Source organism: Rhineura floridana, chromosome 2, assembly GCF_030035675.1.
Source record: "Rhineura floridana isolate rRhiFlo1 chromosome 2, rRhiFlo1.hap2, whole genome shotgun sequence".
NCBI classification, from domain to species: domain Eukaryota; kingdom Metazoa; phylum Chordata; class Lepidosauria; order Squamata; family Rhineuridae; genus Rhineura; species Rhineura floridana.
This window is the reverse complement of record NC_084481.1, coordinates 43149469-43168813: the sequence shown is the minus strand read 5'-3', so window position 1 is coordinate 43168813 and position 19345 is coordinate 43149469. Positions and strand designations below refer to the sequence as shown.

Genomic DNA, 19345 nt, shown 5'->3' with positions numbered 1-19345 from the left:
TCCCCTGGTGCATTCACTATAGCCGCCCAATTTCCCTGCTTTTTAAAGTTTGATAGAAATATTTGTGGGCTATAGGTACATTCTTAAACTGCAAGTTTTTTTTGCCTATTAGTGAATCACCTGTGTTGCTTATGGTAAGGGACAAAATACCTGTGAGTTGATAGATGTCTGCCAAGTCAATGAATAAAGGCATAAGAGCTTTGAAAATAAGCGTGTGCTGTTTTAGGTGTGCATATGTGAGTGTGTGGTTATAGATACTAATTTGTATATAGAATCTACTTAATGAAAAGAGTGGATAAACAGGCATTGTGCAGTTATAAGCAATTAGAATTGCCACTAACAGAATCTTTGAGCAACAGAGGTCATTTCTTGGAATGCCAAATCATACATGTATTTGCATTATTCAATGACTGAAACCTCTTTGGAAGGAAAGGCTTAAAACACACACACACTGCCGTCCAAGGAATTGGCAGTCCCTGCAGCTGCAAATGAATAAAAGGAAAAACATCAGGATATCATTGGGTCTCTTCAGTGCAGAGCCCTTACTTTTGGCACTTCCTCAGAATTCAAAATTGATGCTGCCCTTTATTTTGTTTCAGGTATTGACTGCCAATGGATGAATGCACTGAAAATGCGTCATGTGACAAGCAGCCCTTCCCTCCAACATTCTCGTCCTCATAGTCCCAACGGCTTTTTACCGTATCTTCAGAATCAAGGCACTTATGCTGCTGCTGTGAGACGGACCCAAGTTCCCATAACCTATCAGATTACTTCTCTAAATCAATCGAGAGGCTCATCTCCAACACTATATTTATCATCTTTACATCTGAATTCAAAGGGAAGCAGCACCTCCAGTGCAGCTTCTGATAGCCCTTCAGAAAGAGACAAGTCCAAAACTAAAAGCAAGAACAGCTACTACAGTGGTACCACTCGCAGTGTGTCAGGAACTGGAAGGCGTTTTGTAAGAAGTCCAGCAGGTGCTCAGGTGGCTGCTAGGAACACAGAGAGATTTCACAGGCATTCCCAGTCAACGTTCAGTCAAAACCAACACTTACCAAGGTCACATGACAGAAAGTATCCACATTACCCGCAGCAGCAGCTCAAGTCAATACCAGGGATGCCCTTGAAAACTGAAAGTAAACCCAAAACAGAGGAGGAAGAGAGCAAAGTTAGCGAAGGTGGATGGACAAAAGTCAATTATTCAAAAAAGTCTCACCGGCATGGTATTGGTAAACAAAGTAAAGAGAAGTCAAAAGGAACTGGAATAGGCCAGAAAAAAAACACATTGATGCCTTTTGAGAAATAGGTTTTATTCTTTATTGAACAGAACATTTTAGTTTCCACTGAGAAAACAAGGAAAAAATGTTTGACAATGAATGTGAGATGACCTGCGATGGGAATCTTGAAAGAGCTATTTAACATGAAGATACTACCTCTCATGGAGACCAAACCACACATTCACAGCAGGGGGTGGGTTGGTGGGGTTTCTACTCACTGCAGCCTCAGCATCGGGTGAATATGATTCCATTGTTTTAATTCTGAATGTTAACATGCTGCAAGTTATCCTTCCTTATTTGTCTGCTTCTAGTCAGATGCTCATGGCTTTAATTTAGTAGTTCCACAACCATTAAATGGAAATCAGTGTGCATTATAGTTTCTGACAGCTGGAGCCAGTATGGACACGTCCACAAAAAGCAACTGCCTTCCACACTTAACCTGCACATGATGACTGAAAAATGTGACTGGAAAGGTTATCTTTTTCTTATTATGCAACTCTCATTAAAGTATCCCATTCTGCTGAGTTGGTTTCTCCCTGACTGCTCACCCCACCCCAGCACCTCCAGGCTGTTGTTGTCGGATGATGGGGATCCTTAATCCTCCATTTAAAGATACAGCCCCACACCCTTCCATTAGACTTATTTTAATGATCAGGAAATAATGTAATATTCTTCAGAGAACAACCAGCATAACAGTGAGAAAAACTGCCTTGATAGCTCTTATTTTTTCTTTTTTTTGGTATGACTATTTATTAGCATATGGCAAACTTTTTATGAATTGCATTTTAATTGTACTAAAGCTAAACTTATTAGCATGTGCTGTAATTCTGTTGAGGTTCTTTTGGGGTAGGATTTGTTGTCTAAGACTACAGTCCTAAACTGCAATCCCACTGCAGTAAACAGTACTTTCTTCCAAGTAAACATACTCAGGATTGAACAATGTTTAAATAAGTTTTTAACCTAGTTTTCTTTTTAAACCACAGTGAAACAAACCTCAGCATATTTGTCTATTATGAAAAGGAAAAGGCAAGGGTTTTGTTTTCAAATCTTTTGATCTTAGGTGGTGAGTGGGGAGGAACAGTTTCCCCTTGGTTTTACACAACTTCTTTCCCTCTCCCCCCAATATACTAGAAGATTTAAAAGACCACCCTAGCAGCATTTTAAGATTTAAAAGATCATCCAAGCTGCTAGTAAGACCTACTGTCATGAATGCAACTCAGGATCGGAAGACTAAGAACAATGTGACACAAGGTCATCATTATCAGGGTACCTCTAGGCAAGTGGGGACAACTGAAATCTTTATTATATAAAATAGTAATATTATAAGGGTAATGAGACTACATGAGCATATTTCACAAAAGCCTCAGACTTGTTCTGCAAAATAATATCCAACTTAATAAGGTGCATGACATTACTCCTTTGATTCACCCAGGGCACTGTATTCTACCTCGGAAGTCAGGATGACTTCCTCCTAGGGGTAGCGAAGGATAGTGAGTGCTCCTCCCACAAATATTTTCCTTTCCCTCCATTCACTCCCCCACCGTTCAGTCACAGGATATTACAGCCCTATATGTAACATGGATTAAATAATTGCTTGTCTAATAATGGCCTTTTCAACCCCTTCACTCCCCTAGTTTTTCTACTGTTTCTGCTACTTGAAGGGCAAGGAAAGGCAAAAGTTAAACCAAAGCCACTCCAGCCTAACTTACCTCTTAGAATTGTTAAGGGAGCAGGGGAGACCTTTGGGATTCAGTTTCCCATGTCAGCAGTTGTAACATGTAGCTATGCTGTTATCTGAAATGTAGAAAAATGAAGGCCTAGTCTAGTCTATGGTCTATACATGATGCAGAATAAGGTGGCAATAATCCTGAGTGGACTATACCATTTCAGACTACAGAAGGGGATACAAATTTTGAATGTTCTCCCACATTTTAAAAAAAATGCAAGAAACTCCACAACGCCTAGCATTCAACACAAAAGGTTCTACACATCTTTTCCTCTTGTGCTAGTTTCATATTTATTTATTTATTATTATTTGTTTTATATCCCACCCTTCCTCCCAGTAGGAGCCCAGGGCGGTATTTGCTGAACATTATTCATATACAGGACTGTTCAAAAATGTGATACCCCACCTGCATTCTGAAATGCTACAGTCAATTCTACCACTTCATTCTACTACATTTAGATTCCTGGCTGGAGATTCATTTGTCACAGTTAAAATATTCTTGAAAGCAGTCCTGTCCTCTCTGGAAGGGGGGGGGGCAGACGGATAGCTGTACTTCAAAGGCCCCCATGTATTTCTTCACCTTGTTAGAAGAGACCAGGTTCATACACTTAAACTTGGTTGTAGTTTGGGATGGGGGAGAAATTCTAATCAGTTCGCATTTAAAGCTGAAATCTGTCAAGTTTGCACTTTCTGAAACAATATGAGAACTGAAACACAGCCATCCTTCAAAATTCACACTTATCTGAAGTTTACGATGCAGTTCCCGAGCCAATGTTTACAAAAAATGCATGTACTAGGGGGAAGTGCAGAAAAATGAAAATATAAGTGAAAATAGCATACAAAAAAGCATTACATGGCTTGCAGAAATGTGTACATTAGTCAAAACTGCATACAAAACTGTTTATTAAAATGCTAAATAATTTTCATGATTTTTTTTTCTTTTAAAAAAATTCAAATGGATACAGAAGTGTGGACAATAGGATTTAAGATTGGAAAAATGAGAGAACCAACCCTGACAGATCCTTCTATTCCTAACTGTGGCCCATCTGACTTCGGTGTTCCTTATCCACTCCTAAGAGGACAGATGGACATGTTTTCTCGACTGCCACCTCTACTTCCACCCCGTCTCTATCCACTTGATTTCTTTTGTTCCCTTCTCCAAATGTCAGTCTTCTGTGGCATGGCTTCTCTCCCTTGCGATCTCACTGTGCTCCAGCCCGTCCCATAGCGCTCTTTATCTCACCTTTTCACAGATCCAGGCGTCTCTTGCCAGCCAATGTGATTTGCCTTGGAACCCACGAAGCCCTGTTTACAAGTGCCATGAAAAATAAGTTTCCAAGATTTTCATGTGAAATTGGAACAAAACATGTATAATTATGAATACATATATTTGCATATTTTGATTTTGAACTTTGAGGTAGCAGCAGTCCCAAGGATTTATCGACTTGCCCTAGCTGATTTTTAAGAATGTTCAAATGGATTCCTTTGCTGTTTATAAGCAATGTAATTCTGTGCCTAATTTTAATCTATACTCTACTGTGTGTCCACATCTGCTCTGTTAAAGCATTCATTAGCATTTAAAGGGAAGTTGATGGTATTGATCACACTTATTAAAACTGAACAATCATATGACAGTGATTGGCTAGAAATCACAGTCCTCCACTGGAATCACTGTTAAAACAACAGAACTGAGCAAAAGGAAAAATAAATGTTCATGGGTAAGAGAAAAGCTTTAAAACATTTCCATTTTAGGAAAAAGAGGAGAGATAATAAAATGAAAAGCAACTATATTTTTAATGAGACAATAAAAATGTGGAACAGGGTTGTTGTTTTTAGTAAAAACCCAATTAAGATCTTTTCTTAATTAATGGACTCACATTAACTATCTCTAATGCCCTCACTATGTCTTAAAACAGTGAAAAAATATGAAGAAAATATGCAGTTATATTTATAATATTGTTATAACTAGGCTTACATGTAGGGTGATCAAAGGCAAAGAAGAATTAGGGGCCTGGGCTTCTAATAACTGTGCAGAAGAGTAAATTCAGAAGCTGCAGCTTTCCTTGGTTAATAAGGCAGGAATAGCAGGTCTGTGGCTCTCCAGACCAGGGCCGGATTATCCATTAGGCTTAGTAGACTGAAGCCTAGTAGGCTGAAGCCTAGGGGCCTGGAGCTCTTGGGGGCCCTTGGGGTACTGGCCCAAGGGCTCCTGGAGGTACAGAGGGCCCTCCGCTTTCCTTCAGCGATCTGCGGAAGCAGGACAGGAGCCGTGGATCGCGGGACAAGAGCTTCCGAACCGCCCGCCATCCGCCTGCTTCACTTACCTTTTTCTCCGCTGTTTTTTGCAGTTTGCCATCAATCAAGATGGCAGCCGAGGTTTCCCTAAGCGGCTGAAGCCTCTGCCGCCATCTTGGTTGATGGCACGCATGCGTGCCTAAGAGGATAAGGGGGGCCCAAACACCAATCAGCCTAGGGGCCCTCTCAGCTTAATCTGGTGCTGCTCCAGACATTGTGGGACTCCCAATTCTCATCAGCCACTAACAGCATGGCTGATGCTCAGGGCTGATGGGAGCTAAAGTCCAGTAACATCTGGAAGGCCACAGGTTCCCCACCTGTTACGAAGGTTAGAAATCTTGCATGCAAGACATTCCCCCTACGGCTGTGGAAAAATTCTCTGTTTGTGTTTAATGAAATGGTATATGACCTCTGCGACCATCATGAGGCCTTCTTTAGATACAATGTGACAAGCCTGCTTAGCAGTGGTTACTTGGTGACAGGTTCTGAAAGGAGAGACTTACAATTCTAGCACATGGGGCCTGATCAGGTAAATTCTTTCTGATTGGCTGGAGAGTCCAGGCAGGAGGGTGTTTACTGTCAGTTGGCATAGCAGTTACAGTGCAGTTAAAGAGTGCAGTTGGTGTTGGTTGGAGCTGGAGTGAGGAGTTGGTTGATGAGAAGAGCTGAGGGAAGAACGGAGACCTAGATATTATTACTCAGGGTAGTGGTCTGGTAAAGATCAGGGAGCTGGTGACTGAAATGGTCTGAGAAGCTGCCCTGAAGAAAGGTCTTGCCAGAGGGAAGTGACACAAGGGGGGGTATAACATTGGCTAAACTGTCCAAACAGCGGGGAGTGCAGTGCGAGGAGCTTTGAGGTACAGAGGCAGATGGCCCCAGTAGCTGGACTAGGTTGTGGAAGTAATTGGCTGGGGTAGAGGTGTAGGGAAATTGGCCCGAAGGGAGAACCACTTAAAGGCTGGTGACAGCAGTGGTGTTTCTGGAATTTTTAAAACCCATCAGCAAGCACCTGTAAGGTCCCAAAATAAGTAACCCTTTTGTAAATAATATCCCTTTAATAAACCTACAAACATAGTTTAACATTTATACTGTCTCTCAGTGGTGGTATCACCCCATGCCTAAAGCCTTCGATACACACTATTAGGGAGTTTAAAAAGGTGTTCTGTGGGAACTGGTGGCAACAAAACGGTTAAGGATGCCACTGAATCTCTGACAAAGGCATAGTCAGTGGTGGCTGATGCCCACTGGGTAGGGTAGAAGGAAGGGAAGCCAATAGTAAGTGAGCCAGAGTCTGGCAGGTGGAGCCAACTAATTATCTTTTTATCTCCATCTTCCTTCTCTCTGCTGAGTTCTATAAGGGCAAAAACTGAGAGTAAGGAGGAGGAATCAGATAGTGCCATCCACTGGGCCAGATGCAAGCAAGGCAGGCAAGTGGAGACTGGCTGAGGGCGGACTAGAGGTTGGTGGGGCAGTGCCCCATTTGCCTTAATGGACCAGCCTCCCCTGGGCACAGTAGCTCAGTTTGCCTTTGCTTCTGGATCACCCCTGGCTATGCATTACTACAATCCAGTTCCCACCCATGTGAAAAACCTGTATCTCAGTTGTACCACTTTAGATAGCATCTCACATGGCTGAATACTCTTCCAATGCAAAATACATCCTTGCAGGTCAGTAACAAGCATGTCAGGTAGAAGGATGGGCTAGAAGCCTTTCCCCTGACATCTGATCTTTTGTCTCAAGCAGCAATTCAGTGCGAGACCCACCCCCGCTGCCATCTTCCCAATCCAGAGCCCAAACAGGTTTATCATGTAACGGAAGGCCTAACAACACAGCCTACACACATATACACAACAACTCTGGTGAGGAGGAGATTTTCATTGGGAAAACAGCATGGGGAAAAGGGTTAACTAGCTTCTACCCTAGTGCTACAGTCCTGATCCAAAGCTGGTCCTCCACCTAGATATTAGCTGCAAAGACTTAATGAAAGGAGAGGTCATGGATGTCTGCTGTCTCATTTAGTTTGCTCCTGAGAACTAAGCCTATGTACCACATATAAAAACCAACTTCCCCATAGATGGATGGTCCAATGTGATTCAAAAACTTGCCTTGTTCCTGCTTTTTGGAGGTCTTGTACCTCCCAAAGTCAAGATAGGAAGAAACTACCACTCCTGCTATCGTTGTTCACAACTTCCATTCCTACTAGGGACAAAAGGCATTGCTGGCTCTAGACCAGGAAAGTAAACCTGGTGCCCTCCAGATGTTGCTAGACAACAACTCACATCAGCCCCAGCCAGCATGGCCAATGGTCAGGGATGATTGGAGCTGTAGTCCAACAACATCCGGAGGGCATCACGTTGGCTACCCCCACCCTATATTGTTCTTTCAGTAGTCTCAATTAATAGTGAGATATTGCAAATAGTATTTTCTTGCTGCGCCACTGTCTTCCAGGTTTATTTGGACTGGGTGGGAGGACTTTTGTAGGATTCTTAATTAGTGAACAACATACATGTACACATGCTATATTCTGTGGCTTCACTCAAGAATCTAAATTTGGAAGAGGCGGCAGAAAGAACAATTATATTGTTTTGTTGCTAGCCTGATACTCTCTTACTGCTGTACTATCATGTTGCCAAAATAGCTTATTTTCAATGTCTGTGGCAATGGAAGGCAGAAGCAGAGCTTGACCCTAGCCAACAAATTTACAGGTAGAAGCTGAAATATTGTTATAGGATTGGGATGGGCTAGTCTGGATATCATTTCTGAATCTCCAACAAGCTTGTGGATTTATATTCCTAAAAGAGAATTCAATAGAAAGAGGAACTGCTGAAATTGTCATACCAGCCTCTTTGTTAACGGCCCCAGCCAAAGTATTTCTTGCATGACTAAAAGTGTGTTCTGCCATAGAAACTATTAGGTAATGGTGTTTCCAGAGGAAGGAGACAGGTCTTTCCTCCTCACCTGGCTAGAGGTGATGTCATCCTGAGTGTAGGACAAGACATTAAGGGCCGGTCTTGTCTAGTTTTGCGTGGAGCTGGGAGTTGCTGAAACTTCACTTGCTCTTTGTGCTGAATGTAGAGCTATGGTCCTCCTCCCCAAAAAAAAACCTAAAAGGGGGGAAAGATTAGTTGGAGTATTAATGCAGTGAACCCTTCCATCTTATACATGCCATGTATATATGTATAAGTAAAACCACGTATCACAAAGACATCACCATCTCCAGTGGCATTTATGTGCTGACATCCCTGAAATCTCTTACTACTCAGAGATTGGGGTGCATGTAATATGAATTAACTCTGGTGTGCCATTAAACAAAACAACACCGAGTAACAAAACATTTCAAACTATTAAACTCCAGTATGTGCACTATTTCTCACTCAGTCTCTTGGAAAATATCATTAGAATAACTGATGTCTGTAAATCAACTTAGTTTCTCACAATATAATTCAATGTGGTGGTATCTTTATATTTTTAAAAGAAAACCACCCTACCTTTAAATTCTTACTGCTTTCCTTTTAGCTGAATGTTATTAACCTAAAATGATAGCTTTTCTTTCTCTTAAGTTATTGGTGCATTAAGCTGTGATTTATAGTCAGAATATTGTGTCAATCACTCCACCCTGCCCACAAGAAACTTACCGCTCTAATTTTATCTCCTTGTGACCCCCACGGCCTATTTCTAGTGCAACTGGACATATTTTACAATCACTGGCAGCAATGCTAGTAGATACTCTACATGGGCAGACATCAAAACTACCATCCACTGACCATTAACTTGCTGAGCTGATTTAATGAGGTGAAGTTGCTCAAATATACTTTGTTCTTCCCTTTCCTCCTGTGAGAAATCACTCAAACCAATGACCTCTGTATGTTGCTCTACTTAGAACAATTCTCCTTTCTAACACCATTGATGCTACAGAGAATGAAACCTGAGCCTTCCAGCGCCAACATGCTCTATGAATTCACTTTCAAGAACATTGAGTTTGTGCTTCAAAAGACAGGCATTTTCATTCTTTTTTTAAAGTGTCCACTTATGATGATCTTTATCCTAATTATTATGCTTTATTTCAGATAAGCAAGCAACCTTCTTTAACTATGATGAGGAGGGAAATAAAACCTAGGGGTCTTTAGACATTTTGTATGTGTAAAATGCAGCATAATGAACATGACTCTGGAAATCTAAATTAGTTTTGTATGTTCATATTGTGTATGCCTACATCTACAAGTCTACATCTTTCCTTTTTCTTATAAACAGCCAAGAGTGAACAGTTCAGTTCAATTTGTTGAGATGTGCTGGAGCTCTGTAAGGCTCTTTTATGGCAATAAAACTAATAAAGATCAGTTGATAAATGTTTTACTGCCTTCAAGTAAAAAATATTTCAAAACTGACATACAACCTCTCTAATTGAAAGAGACTGGAATACATAACATATAGCTAGATACTCTGAGATTCTGATAACTAGGTATGTTGTTTGATAGAGCATTTCAAGAAATTACTTGCAGACAAAGGGGTAGTATACACCTTGTGTAACCAGGAGGTAACAATAATCTAGAACAATATATCCATAAAGCAGAGGTGAGGAATCTCTGGCCCAAAATACCCTTCAGCAGTTTGTGCCTTCCGCCCCAGTTGTCCTCTTCCAGTCCAGTGGGTGCAAGTGGCCAAGCATGATACTCAATTTCAGTTTATTTGGTCTACAGACCACGGACATCAACTACAGCAGCAGTGGGCAACCTTTGGCCCTCTAAATCTTGCTGAACTACAACTCCCATCAGCCCTAGCAAGCATGGCCAATGGCTAGGGGTGATGGGAATCACAGTTCAGCAACATCTGGAGGGTCAAAGTTGTTGGTTACCCTGCAACTCCCATAAAGGCACAGAACTCTATGGGTAAATGTCTTCTGCAGCCCAAGAGGAATTGAACTGGAATGGATTATTTAAAAATAAAATTGGCAATGCTTCTCATTTATTTTGTTTTGCCACAACCCCTTTTAGAATAGGCTTGTCATGGGGGAAGCAAATGGACACACACTGCATGTTTGCAAAGTCCTAATTTATTTAACTGCATCGAGATTTCAAAAGTGCTGATTGAGGCTGAGCTATTGAGCTTAACTAAAACTAGTCCATTCTTTTAAATGAAAGTTTAGCTGCACACACAAAAATGTGGAAAGATTATTTAATTAAGCAACTTTTAAAATGTTCTTTTGAAGGCTTTGAGATTCATGTTTATATGTACAACCAAGAGGGACAGAATCCTATTATAAAATTAAACCTGAAAGCATGAGTCTTAATTATACAGCTACGTGAGTGGCTGTATACTATAGTCAGCATTGATTTTTTGCATTCTGCAATGTTAAATTGAAAATACCCCCCGTGCCATTCTGATGCATCCCATAAGCTCATTTCAAAACAAAACCTTACAAAACTTATACTCTTGAACTCAGAAACACTTGCTTGACAACCCTTTCAATTTTCATGCCGATACACAAAACAGTCAGAGAATCAAGAGTTCAAAGTGTAAAAGGAGAGGGAGAGAAACCAGACCCCTTTTGGACTTTTTTTCTGTCAGAGTTCTCATAATTTGTTGAAATTAATTTAAAATCAGCCATGTTCACATAGTAGCTGTAATCCTATTACTGACCCTGCCCCATACTCTGACCTTCGTATTCTGCAGTTCAAAAGTTAAAAAAAATGCCTGTCTGATTTTTAATTTATTTAAGAAATTTAGCATTGAACTCTATGATAAGGCTGGGCATGCTCAGTAAGAACCAACTGTCAGTGTTCTAAAAGCCAGACTCTCAGTGGCTGGGCTTGCCTAATCAGGGGGTCACACCCACACCAGACATTTATTTAGATAGTCATGGCTTCCCCCAAAGAATCCTGGGAAGCGTAGTTTGTGAAGGGTGCTGACAGGAGATTCTTACTCCCCTGACAGAGATCCAGTGGCCAGAGTGGTTTAACAGTCAGCCACTCTGATTGAAACTCTGTGAGGGGAACAGGGAATCTCCTAGCAACTCTCAGCAGCCTTCACTAACTACACTTCCCAGGATTCTTAAGGAGAAATCATGACTGTCTAAATTGAAATAAAGGTCTGGTGTGGACATGGCCAAGGACAGCTTTGGTTTAAATTTGGGTGGGAGGCTACATGTGCCTGCTGTAGAATAAAAAGTTGGGGGAAACCCTAAAAAAGAAAACTGTTCACAATGTTTTCCTTTTGGAAAGGAAAGGGGCTTCCCCTCTGCCCAGTGAACACCCATCTAATCTCCTCCCCTCCCCCTCCCCCTCCCATTCCTGCTCTCCTCCGCCCCTCCCTGCCCCTCTCCAGGTCAGTTTCACCTTTCCAAAGCACAATTGCACAGGAGTAAATTCCACTGAACTCAAAAAGTATGCAAATGATCAAAACTGCCCTCCCCTACTCCTCCCTCTTGCCCCTTCCTTCCCCCCTCCCTTCCCCCCTCTCTTCCCCCCTCCCTTCCCCTCCACATCCCCTTCCAATCCCCTCCTCCTCCTTCCCCTTCCCTCCACCCTCCCCCATGGTCAGGTTTACTTTTCCTAAGTATGATTGCACAGGAGTAAATCCCATTGAACTCAGTAAGCATGCAAATGATCAAACCTGCCCTCCCTTCCTCCTCCCGCCCATCACCTCCATTTTGCCCCTTCCCCTTCCTTCACCCCTCCCCCTCCCCTTGCAATCCCCTCTTTCCCCTTCCCTTTCCTGCTGCTCCCCTCTCCCCTCCTTCTCCCCTGTGGTCAGTTATATTAGCCATGATTGCATAGAAGTAAATCCCATTGAACTCAATAAGCATGCCACAGGGTACCATCTTGTCCCCCATGCTGTTTAACATCTGTATGAAACCCTTGGCAGCCATCATCAGGAGATTTGGGGCAATGTATCAGCAATTTTCCTTTGCTACCCAGCTCTGTTTCTCTGTAACATCTGAATCAGGAGAGGCCATGCAAGCCCTGGACCGCTGCCTGGACTCAGTGGTGGGCTGGATGAGGTCCAATAAACTGAGTCTGAATCCTAGCAAGATGGAGGCGCTGTGGGTTGGTGGTTCCCATGTTCAGATAATTGGTCAGTTGCTTGCTTTGGATGGGGTTGTACTCCCTCTGAAAGAGCAGGTTCGTCGTCGTCTGGGGTGCTCCTGGATCCATCTTTGTCACTAGAGGCTCAGGTGACCTCCGTGGCTAGGACTGCCTTTTACCAGCTTCAGCTGGTAAGACAGCTACGGCCATTTCTGGACCAGGATAGCCTGACCACTGTTGTCCACACACTGGTAACCTCCAGGCTGGATTATTGTAATGCACTCCATGTGGGACTGCCCTTGAGGTTGGTCCAGAAGTTGCAGCTGGTGAAAAATGCGGCAGTGAGAATGCACACTGGGGCAGGGTATCATCAGCATGTCACCCCGCTGCTGAAAGAATTGCACTGGCTGCCCATTTGCTACCAGGCCAAGTTCAAGGTTCCAGTTTTGGTGTACAAAGCCCTATACAGCTTGGGACCAGGATACCTGAAAGACCACCTCATCCCTTATATACCCAGTCGATCACTGCACTCTGCAGGTGACGGCCTCCAGCAGATACCATCTTATCAGGAGGTCCGTTCTGCACAACATAAAAAATGGACCTTTAGTGTGGCGGCACCTACCCTGTGGAATTCCCTCCCCTTAAATATTAGGCAGGCACCATCTCTGTTATCTTTTCGGCACCTGTTGAAGACCTTCCTCTTTCAACAAGCCTTTTAAGTTGAGACCTATCCCAGTCTGTGTCTGTCTTGGAATTGCTTTTTAATATGTTCTTAAATCTTTTTTAAAATGTTTTTAATCTTAGAAGATGTTTTGAAAGCTTTTTTAAGAAACATTTTTAAATATGTTTTGTTTTTATGATGTTTTAAAGTTTTTAGTGCTTTTGTTTGCCAGTCTGGGCTCCTGCTGGGAGGAAGGACAGGATATCAATCAATCAATCAATCAGTCAATCAATAAATGATCAAACCTGCCCTCCCCTCCTGCCTGCTCCCATCTGTCTCCCCCCCCTCCCCATCCCGTGGTCAGCTTCACCTATCCTAAGCATGATTGCAGGGGAGTAAATCCCACTGAACTCAATAAGCATGCACATGATCAATCCATTCTCAGCAAACTTGCACAGGATCCCATTTCTTACTTCCTGGATTAAAAAGCATATAAATTCACTAATAGGCAAAAAAAAAACCTTTTAGTTTAAGAATGTACCTACAGCCAACAGATATTTCTATCAAACTTTAAAAAGCAGGGAAATTTCCCCAGAGTAATCAGCAGCACCAGGCACCAATGCATTTCTGGGATATGTTTGGACCCCAATTGTTTTTCATTTCCAGAAGGAAAACAGTAAGTAGTAATTGGCTGAAATTTGGGGATGTTGTATGGGTAACATTTGGTTACAATGTCCTAGAAGGACAGCCCTGTACATCTATTCATATGGAAATTACACACTAAAAGTGCACTTGAGGCAGACATTTGTCCCCAGGGCTTTTTGTTGGGGTATATTTGGATCCCAGGTGGTTTTATTCCAGAAGGAAAATGCTGAGTGGTAACTGGCTGAAATTTGGAGATGTAGTAAAGGTTAAAATATGTGACAATGTCCTTGAAGGACATCCCTGTAGGTCTATTTATGTGTAATTGACACAATGAAAAATGCACCCGAGAAGTCTGCATAAAGATATTCTAGCAAATGTCATTTTCAACAATAGCTTGTGATGTAATGGATTTGCTATCTGTACAGCTAATCTGACCTTTGGGCACCTTGATCAACTAGCTAAAATACTGTTGTTATATTGTAACTGGCTTGTATCTGAAGTTAAAAGACATAAGCAGTTTATGATAGGTTAATCAGGGCAGTGTGCCGCCTCTCCACCAGAGTTCATTAAAGATTATTACTCCAGCCTCTGGCACTAACAAACAGAGATAAGAGCCAGATTGTGGGTATCTGCAACAGTAGTCCTTATTCACTGCAGTCATTGCAGCATGGAAAAGTGTCAGTTTGGAGCCACTGGTTTGGGACAGTCTGGGTGGCTGTGATCCAAGGCAACTCTGGATATAGTTGAAGTTGTTCCAGGCTTCCACTCACTTGTGGGCATCTCTCCCATGGTGGCAGACCCCACTCCCACTGTCTCCATTTTTACTGTCTTCACGTAGTTGCCATTTGGCATTTTTTCATCTAGGCTGGAACATTTTCTAACTTGCTGCCATTTGATCTTCAACATAACCAATAATTGGGTTATATTGCAAACAGAGTAATGATAATTATAGCAGCCTGCCTCTGTTTAGTTGGTATGTTTATATTGAAAATGGAAATGGACTGCCTTCAAGTCGATTCCAACTTATGGCAACCCTATGAATAGGGTTTTCATGGTAAGTGGTATTCAGAGGTGGTTTACCATTGCCTTCCTCTGAGGCTGAGAGGCAGTGACTAGCCCAAGGCCACCCAGTGTGCTTCATGGCTGTGTGGGGATTCGAACCCTGGTCTCCCAGGTTGTAGTCCAACACACTAACCACTACGCCACGCATTCCCACATCTATTACATTAATGGATGCATTTTATTTATTATAATTTATATTGCAGATGTAGACTTATTACACTTCCTTTGAAGACTTCAGTACAGATTACATTATGGTCCAAGGGGCCTCCCATTACAGGCAGCTTACCAGATTTGTTTCACTTCAGGGAAGAACAGCATTCATGTGCCTTCTTCAAACCAACATCTGCTTTAAAGCTTGATCTAACACAATGCATTGTTGCTGGTGTCAAAAACGCCTTGTTTGTAAGGCTGTCAGCTAAAATGGTTCTGTGGCAAGGAACTGTGGGGAAAACATCTTGCCTGAATTAGGGCATCTGGGAGGCCATGAGACTGTCAGTTCTCACAGCTGAACTCAGTTAATTAAGCAGTATGCAAGAACACCTGCTTATCAGCCAGCACAAGGCCACAGGCCTGGGAAAGTTTGAGAAATGGGTGACCGTTAGGTGTGAAAGCTCCAGAAGATTTCATCATCAGAAAGCTCTCCGATTGGCTAATTAATTCCTGGCTGTTGCTGGGCTTTTCCCCATAAAAATAAAACTGTGATTCTGGCTCTTTGTTCCCCAATGTTCTTTGGTACTATCTGATGTTATTTATTATTTATTTATTATTTGATTTATATCCTGCCCTTCATCCCAGCAGGAGCCCAGGGCAGCAAACAAACGTACTAAAAACACTTAAAACATAAAAAAAGACTTTAAAATACATTAAAACAACACATCTTTAAAAACTTTTTTTAAAACAACATTTTTAAACAAAAGTTTGGGGTTCCATCTGCTATCCAGGCTATACATCTCTGAGGAGATGTGGAACCATGAAGTTACTCTGTTGGTTTACCTATATTGTGTGAGTATAGATTAGGCGAGACAGCTTTGTTATTTTTTACCTGTGACTTGAACTCTTTGCCTTTGGTATTTTACCTAACCCTTGGAGGTGTTTGGTTTAAGGAATTATTTTGCTGCTCTAGTTTTCCACATATATATATATACATATATATATACATATATATATACATATATATATACACATACATATACATATATACATATACATATACATATATACATATACATATACATATATACATATACATATATATATATATATATACATATATATATATATATACACATATATATATATATACACACATATATATATATATACACACATATATATATATATATACATATATATATATATATACATATATACATATATATATACATATATATATACATATATACATATATATACATATATATACACATATATATACATATATATATATACACATATATATACATATATATATATACACACACACACACATATATATATATACACACACACACACATATATATATATATATATATATATATATATATATATATATATATACATATATATATATATATATACACACATATATATATATACACACATATATATATATACACACATATATATATATACACATATATATATACATATATATACATATATATACATATATATATATATATATATATTTGATAAAGCTACCTTTTATTTACCAGTGTGTGTTCATTTCAGGGGGAAATTAACTCTGAATCTAGCACCTTGGGCAATCAGCCACAGACTACCGTATAATTGGGTATTTTGCCTTCAGGCTCCAGAGCAAGGGGTGCATCATTGGCTCTTCTCTTTTGGAATCCTTGTCAAGTCTATTTCTGGCACTTTGGGTTTCCCCTTGGCCCAGAGTGGATGACCAGGTTTAAGGGGAGGTGCTACCTTGCAGGGTTGGTGTTGGTTTAATTCAGCCCTGGTAGGGGAGGCACAGATTGTGCCTGGCCGGGATCAATTCCCCTGGGCTTGGGAGTTGACCCCGGTGAGAACTTGCAAGTTCTTGTCAGCTGAACCTTTTGTGTACCTTTTCAGTAATTTATATCTTTTGTTAGTATCTGTGCTTTTCATTTTTTGTAGTGCTATTTTTCCCACATTTAAATCTCAGGGACAAATGTTATTTTGCACATGGGCCTTCACAGATAGATCTCATGCATTTAATAATCTGAATAATAGTTACTTAGTTAAAACATTAACATCCCACCTTTCCATGCGCTTGGGGCAGCTCAAATATTCAAGAATATAAAAAAAAATTACTTTCCCCCCACAGAAATCAAGAAATACTAACAACAACAACAAATGCCACACTAGGTTCCAGGTCCTTATTCTTAGTGCAGTTTTATCAGGCCTCAATGGCCAAGCCAAACATGGCTCTAAAACACTTGCATACATTCCAGCTGCTCCTAATTGCTTGGGGCTGACCTTAGTTTTGTGTTTTTTTTGTACCTCTCTCTGATAAATTATTATCCCTATTTTTGCCTTTGGGATCCCTTACAAAAATTGTGTGTGCTAACGTTTTCACGCTTCAGTGTTCAATAGGGTTGCCAGGTTCTTGGCATGAGACTGATCCTGTATCTTTACGAAAAGAGAAAGTCAGCCAAGTGTAGGTGTTCTTGCAACTCTGTAATGGGAAAACCCACAAGGTGGAATTCTCCCTTCCTCCTGCACAACTTTTAAAGATACAGAAGACCTCTTGGTTGCCAGGCCCAGCCTCCAAGAGGTCTTCTGTATCTTTAAAAGTTGTGCAGGGGGAAGGGAGAATTCCACCTTGTGGTTTTTCCCATTACAGAGTTGCAAGAACACCTGCACTTGGCTGACCTTCTCTTCTCCTAAAGATACAGGATCAGTCTCAGGCCATGGACCTGGCAACCCTAGTGTGCAACTATCTTCCAAGGGTGTTGAGAAGTACTAGATGTATCTTCTCTGTGGTGTTCCCCCCCCCAAATCTGTCAATGTTTTAATATATGTATTCAGTGCTTTTTTTGTGACAGTACTCACCGGTACTGAGACCGGCACCTCTTTTTTTGCTGCCCATGACAACCATTTTGTCCTGGTACCCCTGGCACTTTTACCCAAAAACAAGCACTGTATATATTTAAAATATTTTTGTTTAATGACCTCTCATTGTTTAATGACCACTCCCCTACTGTGATATGAAATGGGTTTAATGACACACCACCACCTCATTTACCCCTTTAAAAAATGGTCATACCTATTTTTACACACAGGATATTGTATAGAGCTGAAAAGTTTCAGAAAAGGGCAACAAAAATGACCAAGAGGCTGGTGCAACTCCCCTATGAGGAAAGGTTTCAAAACTTGGGGCTTTTTAGTTTAGAAAAAGGGCAAGTAAGGGGAGGGCCATGATAGAGGTGTATAAAAACTACATTATGCACAGTGTGAAGAAAGTTTTTCTCTTTCTTAGAATACTAGAACTGGAACCATGCAATGAAGCTGAATGTTAGAACATTCAGGACTATATCTCACAAGATATAGTGCTGACCAGCAACTTGGATAGCATTAAAAGAGGATGAGACAAATTCATGGAGGATAAGGCTATGTTCTACCTCCACTGTCAGAGCAGTACACTTTTGAATGCCAGTTGTTGGGAATCACAAGCGTTGGGGGTGGGGTGTTCTTTTACTCAGGTCCAGCTTGTGGGCTTCCCATAGGCATCTAGTTGGCCACTGAGAATGGACTATGTGTCCCATTGGTTGTTCTTATTAAAAAACCATTATATTGGCTTTCAAATCAGTACTTAACAGGCTACTGCAAGGTAAGTGCACTTAACTCTGTTCAGCCTTCAACAATGTGTAACAGTGGAGAAGGTGGGGCTTTCACAAAAGGTTCTTTGGAATGAGAAATGGAGTGTTATTAACAATGCATTTCTCCCCAGTTTTATCTGTGAAATGTTGTAGTATATACAGATGTATTTTGCAGCCTTTCTTGACAACTAGGAGGCAACCTCTATAAAATACCTATTCCTTATGTACTTGATAATCTCTGCTCACATATAAACAGGATACTTGGAACATAGCCTGTGCTGAAGATCCTAACAGGCACTGAACCTTATAAACACAAAAGGTACGATCCAGCCAAAGTGAAGCACTTAAAATGTCAATCTTGCTTAATTCTAACAGAAATACATCACATATAATTGTATTATTTGGTAGCATGGTTCCCATAATATTTCTAACAACCACCCATCTGTTGACACTTCTAATAACTGTTGGTGATTGGTTGAAATATTTTAATTCTTACATACCCCTCCCCCTTTTCAAGCATTTTTAGCACTTTCCTGAAAGCTAAAACAATTTCTTCATCTGCTATTTGGAAAACATTCATGAGTTAAAGTGGATTTGGAAGAATGAAGCATGGTCTAGTCTCTCAAGAGCTGTTTTAGTTGATTTGCTTTTGGCTGCACTCTGAAAAGCCAATGGTGCAGGTAAGTATGTAATTAAGGGCTTATTTAAAATGGAGATTCTTTTACATGTCAGCCTGCAGCATGCTTACAAGGAATAATAACCCTCAGTTTACACCCTCCTCGTATTCTATTGTGATTTGGGCTGTGTAAGATTTCTGTTTTCCAGATCACTCCTGGTTCACGTTACAGAT

General features: G+C 41.0%; 2 protein-coding genes and 1 long non-coding RNA gene across 6 annotated transcripts in view; 2 read left to right on the top strand and 1 right to left on the bottom strand.

Moving 5' to 3' along the window:
* Positions 1 to 3925, top strand: part of MAP3K20 (mitogen-activated protein kinase kinase kinase 20) — a 127371-nt gene extending 123446 nt beyond the window's left edge. For all 3 annotated transcript variants that reach the window (XM_061608463.1, XM_061608462.1, XM_061608464.1), the window contains exon 20: positions 600 to 3925. In XM_061608463.1, coding sequence (XP_061464447.1) covers positions 600 to 1306 — 707 coding nt within the window. In that variant the 3' untranslated portion in view covers positions 1307 to 3925. The remainder of the gene's footprint in view (positions 1 to 599) is intronic.
* LOC133376402 (uncharacterized) overlaps positions 1325 to 19345 on the bottom strand; it is a 20919-nt gene continuing 2898 nt past the window's right edge. For both annotated transcript variants that reach the window (XR_009760473.1, XR_009760472.1), the window contains exons 2-4: positions 8257 to 8402; positions 5802 to 5963; positions 1325 to 4308 (exon numbers count right to left, since the gene is read on the bottom strand). This is a non-coding gene — a long non-coding RNA (uncharacterized LOC133376402). The remainder of the gene's footprint in view (positions 4309 to 5801; positions 5964 to 8256; positions 8403 to 19345) is intronic.
* Positions 19094 to 19345, top strand: part of CDCA7 (cell division cycle associated 7) — a 17197-nt gene continuing 16945 nt past the window's right edge. Inside the window, exon 1 of the mRNA XM_061608468.1 lies at positions 19094 to 19175. The gene's annotated coding sequence lies outside the window, so the exon portion shown is untranslated. The remainder of the gene's footprint in view (positions 19176 to 19345) is intronic.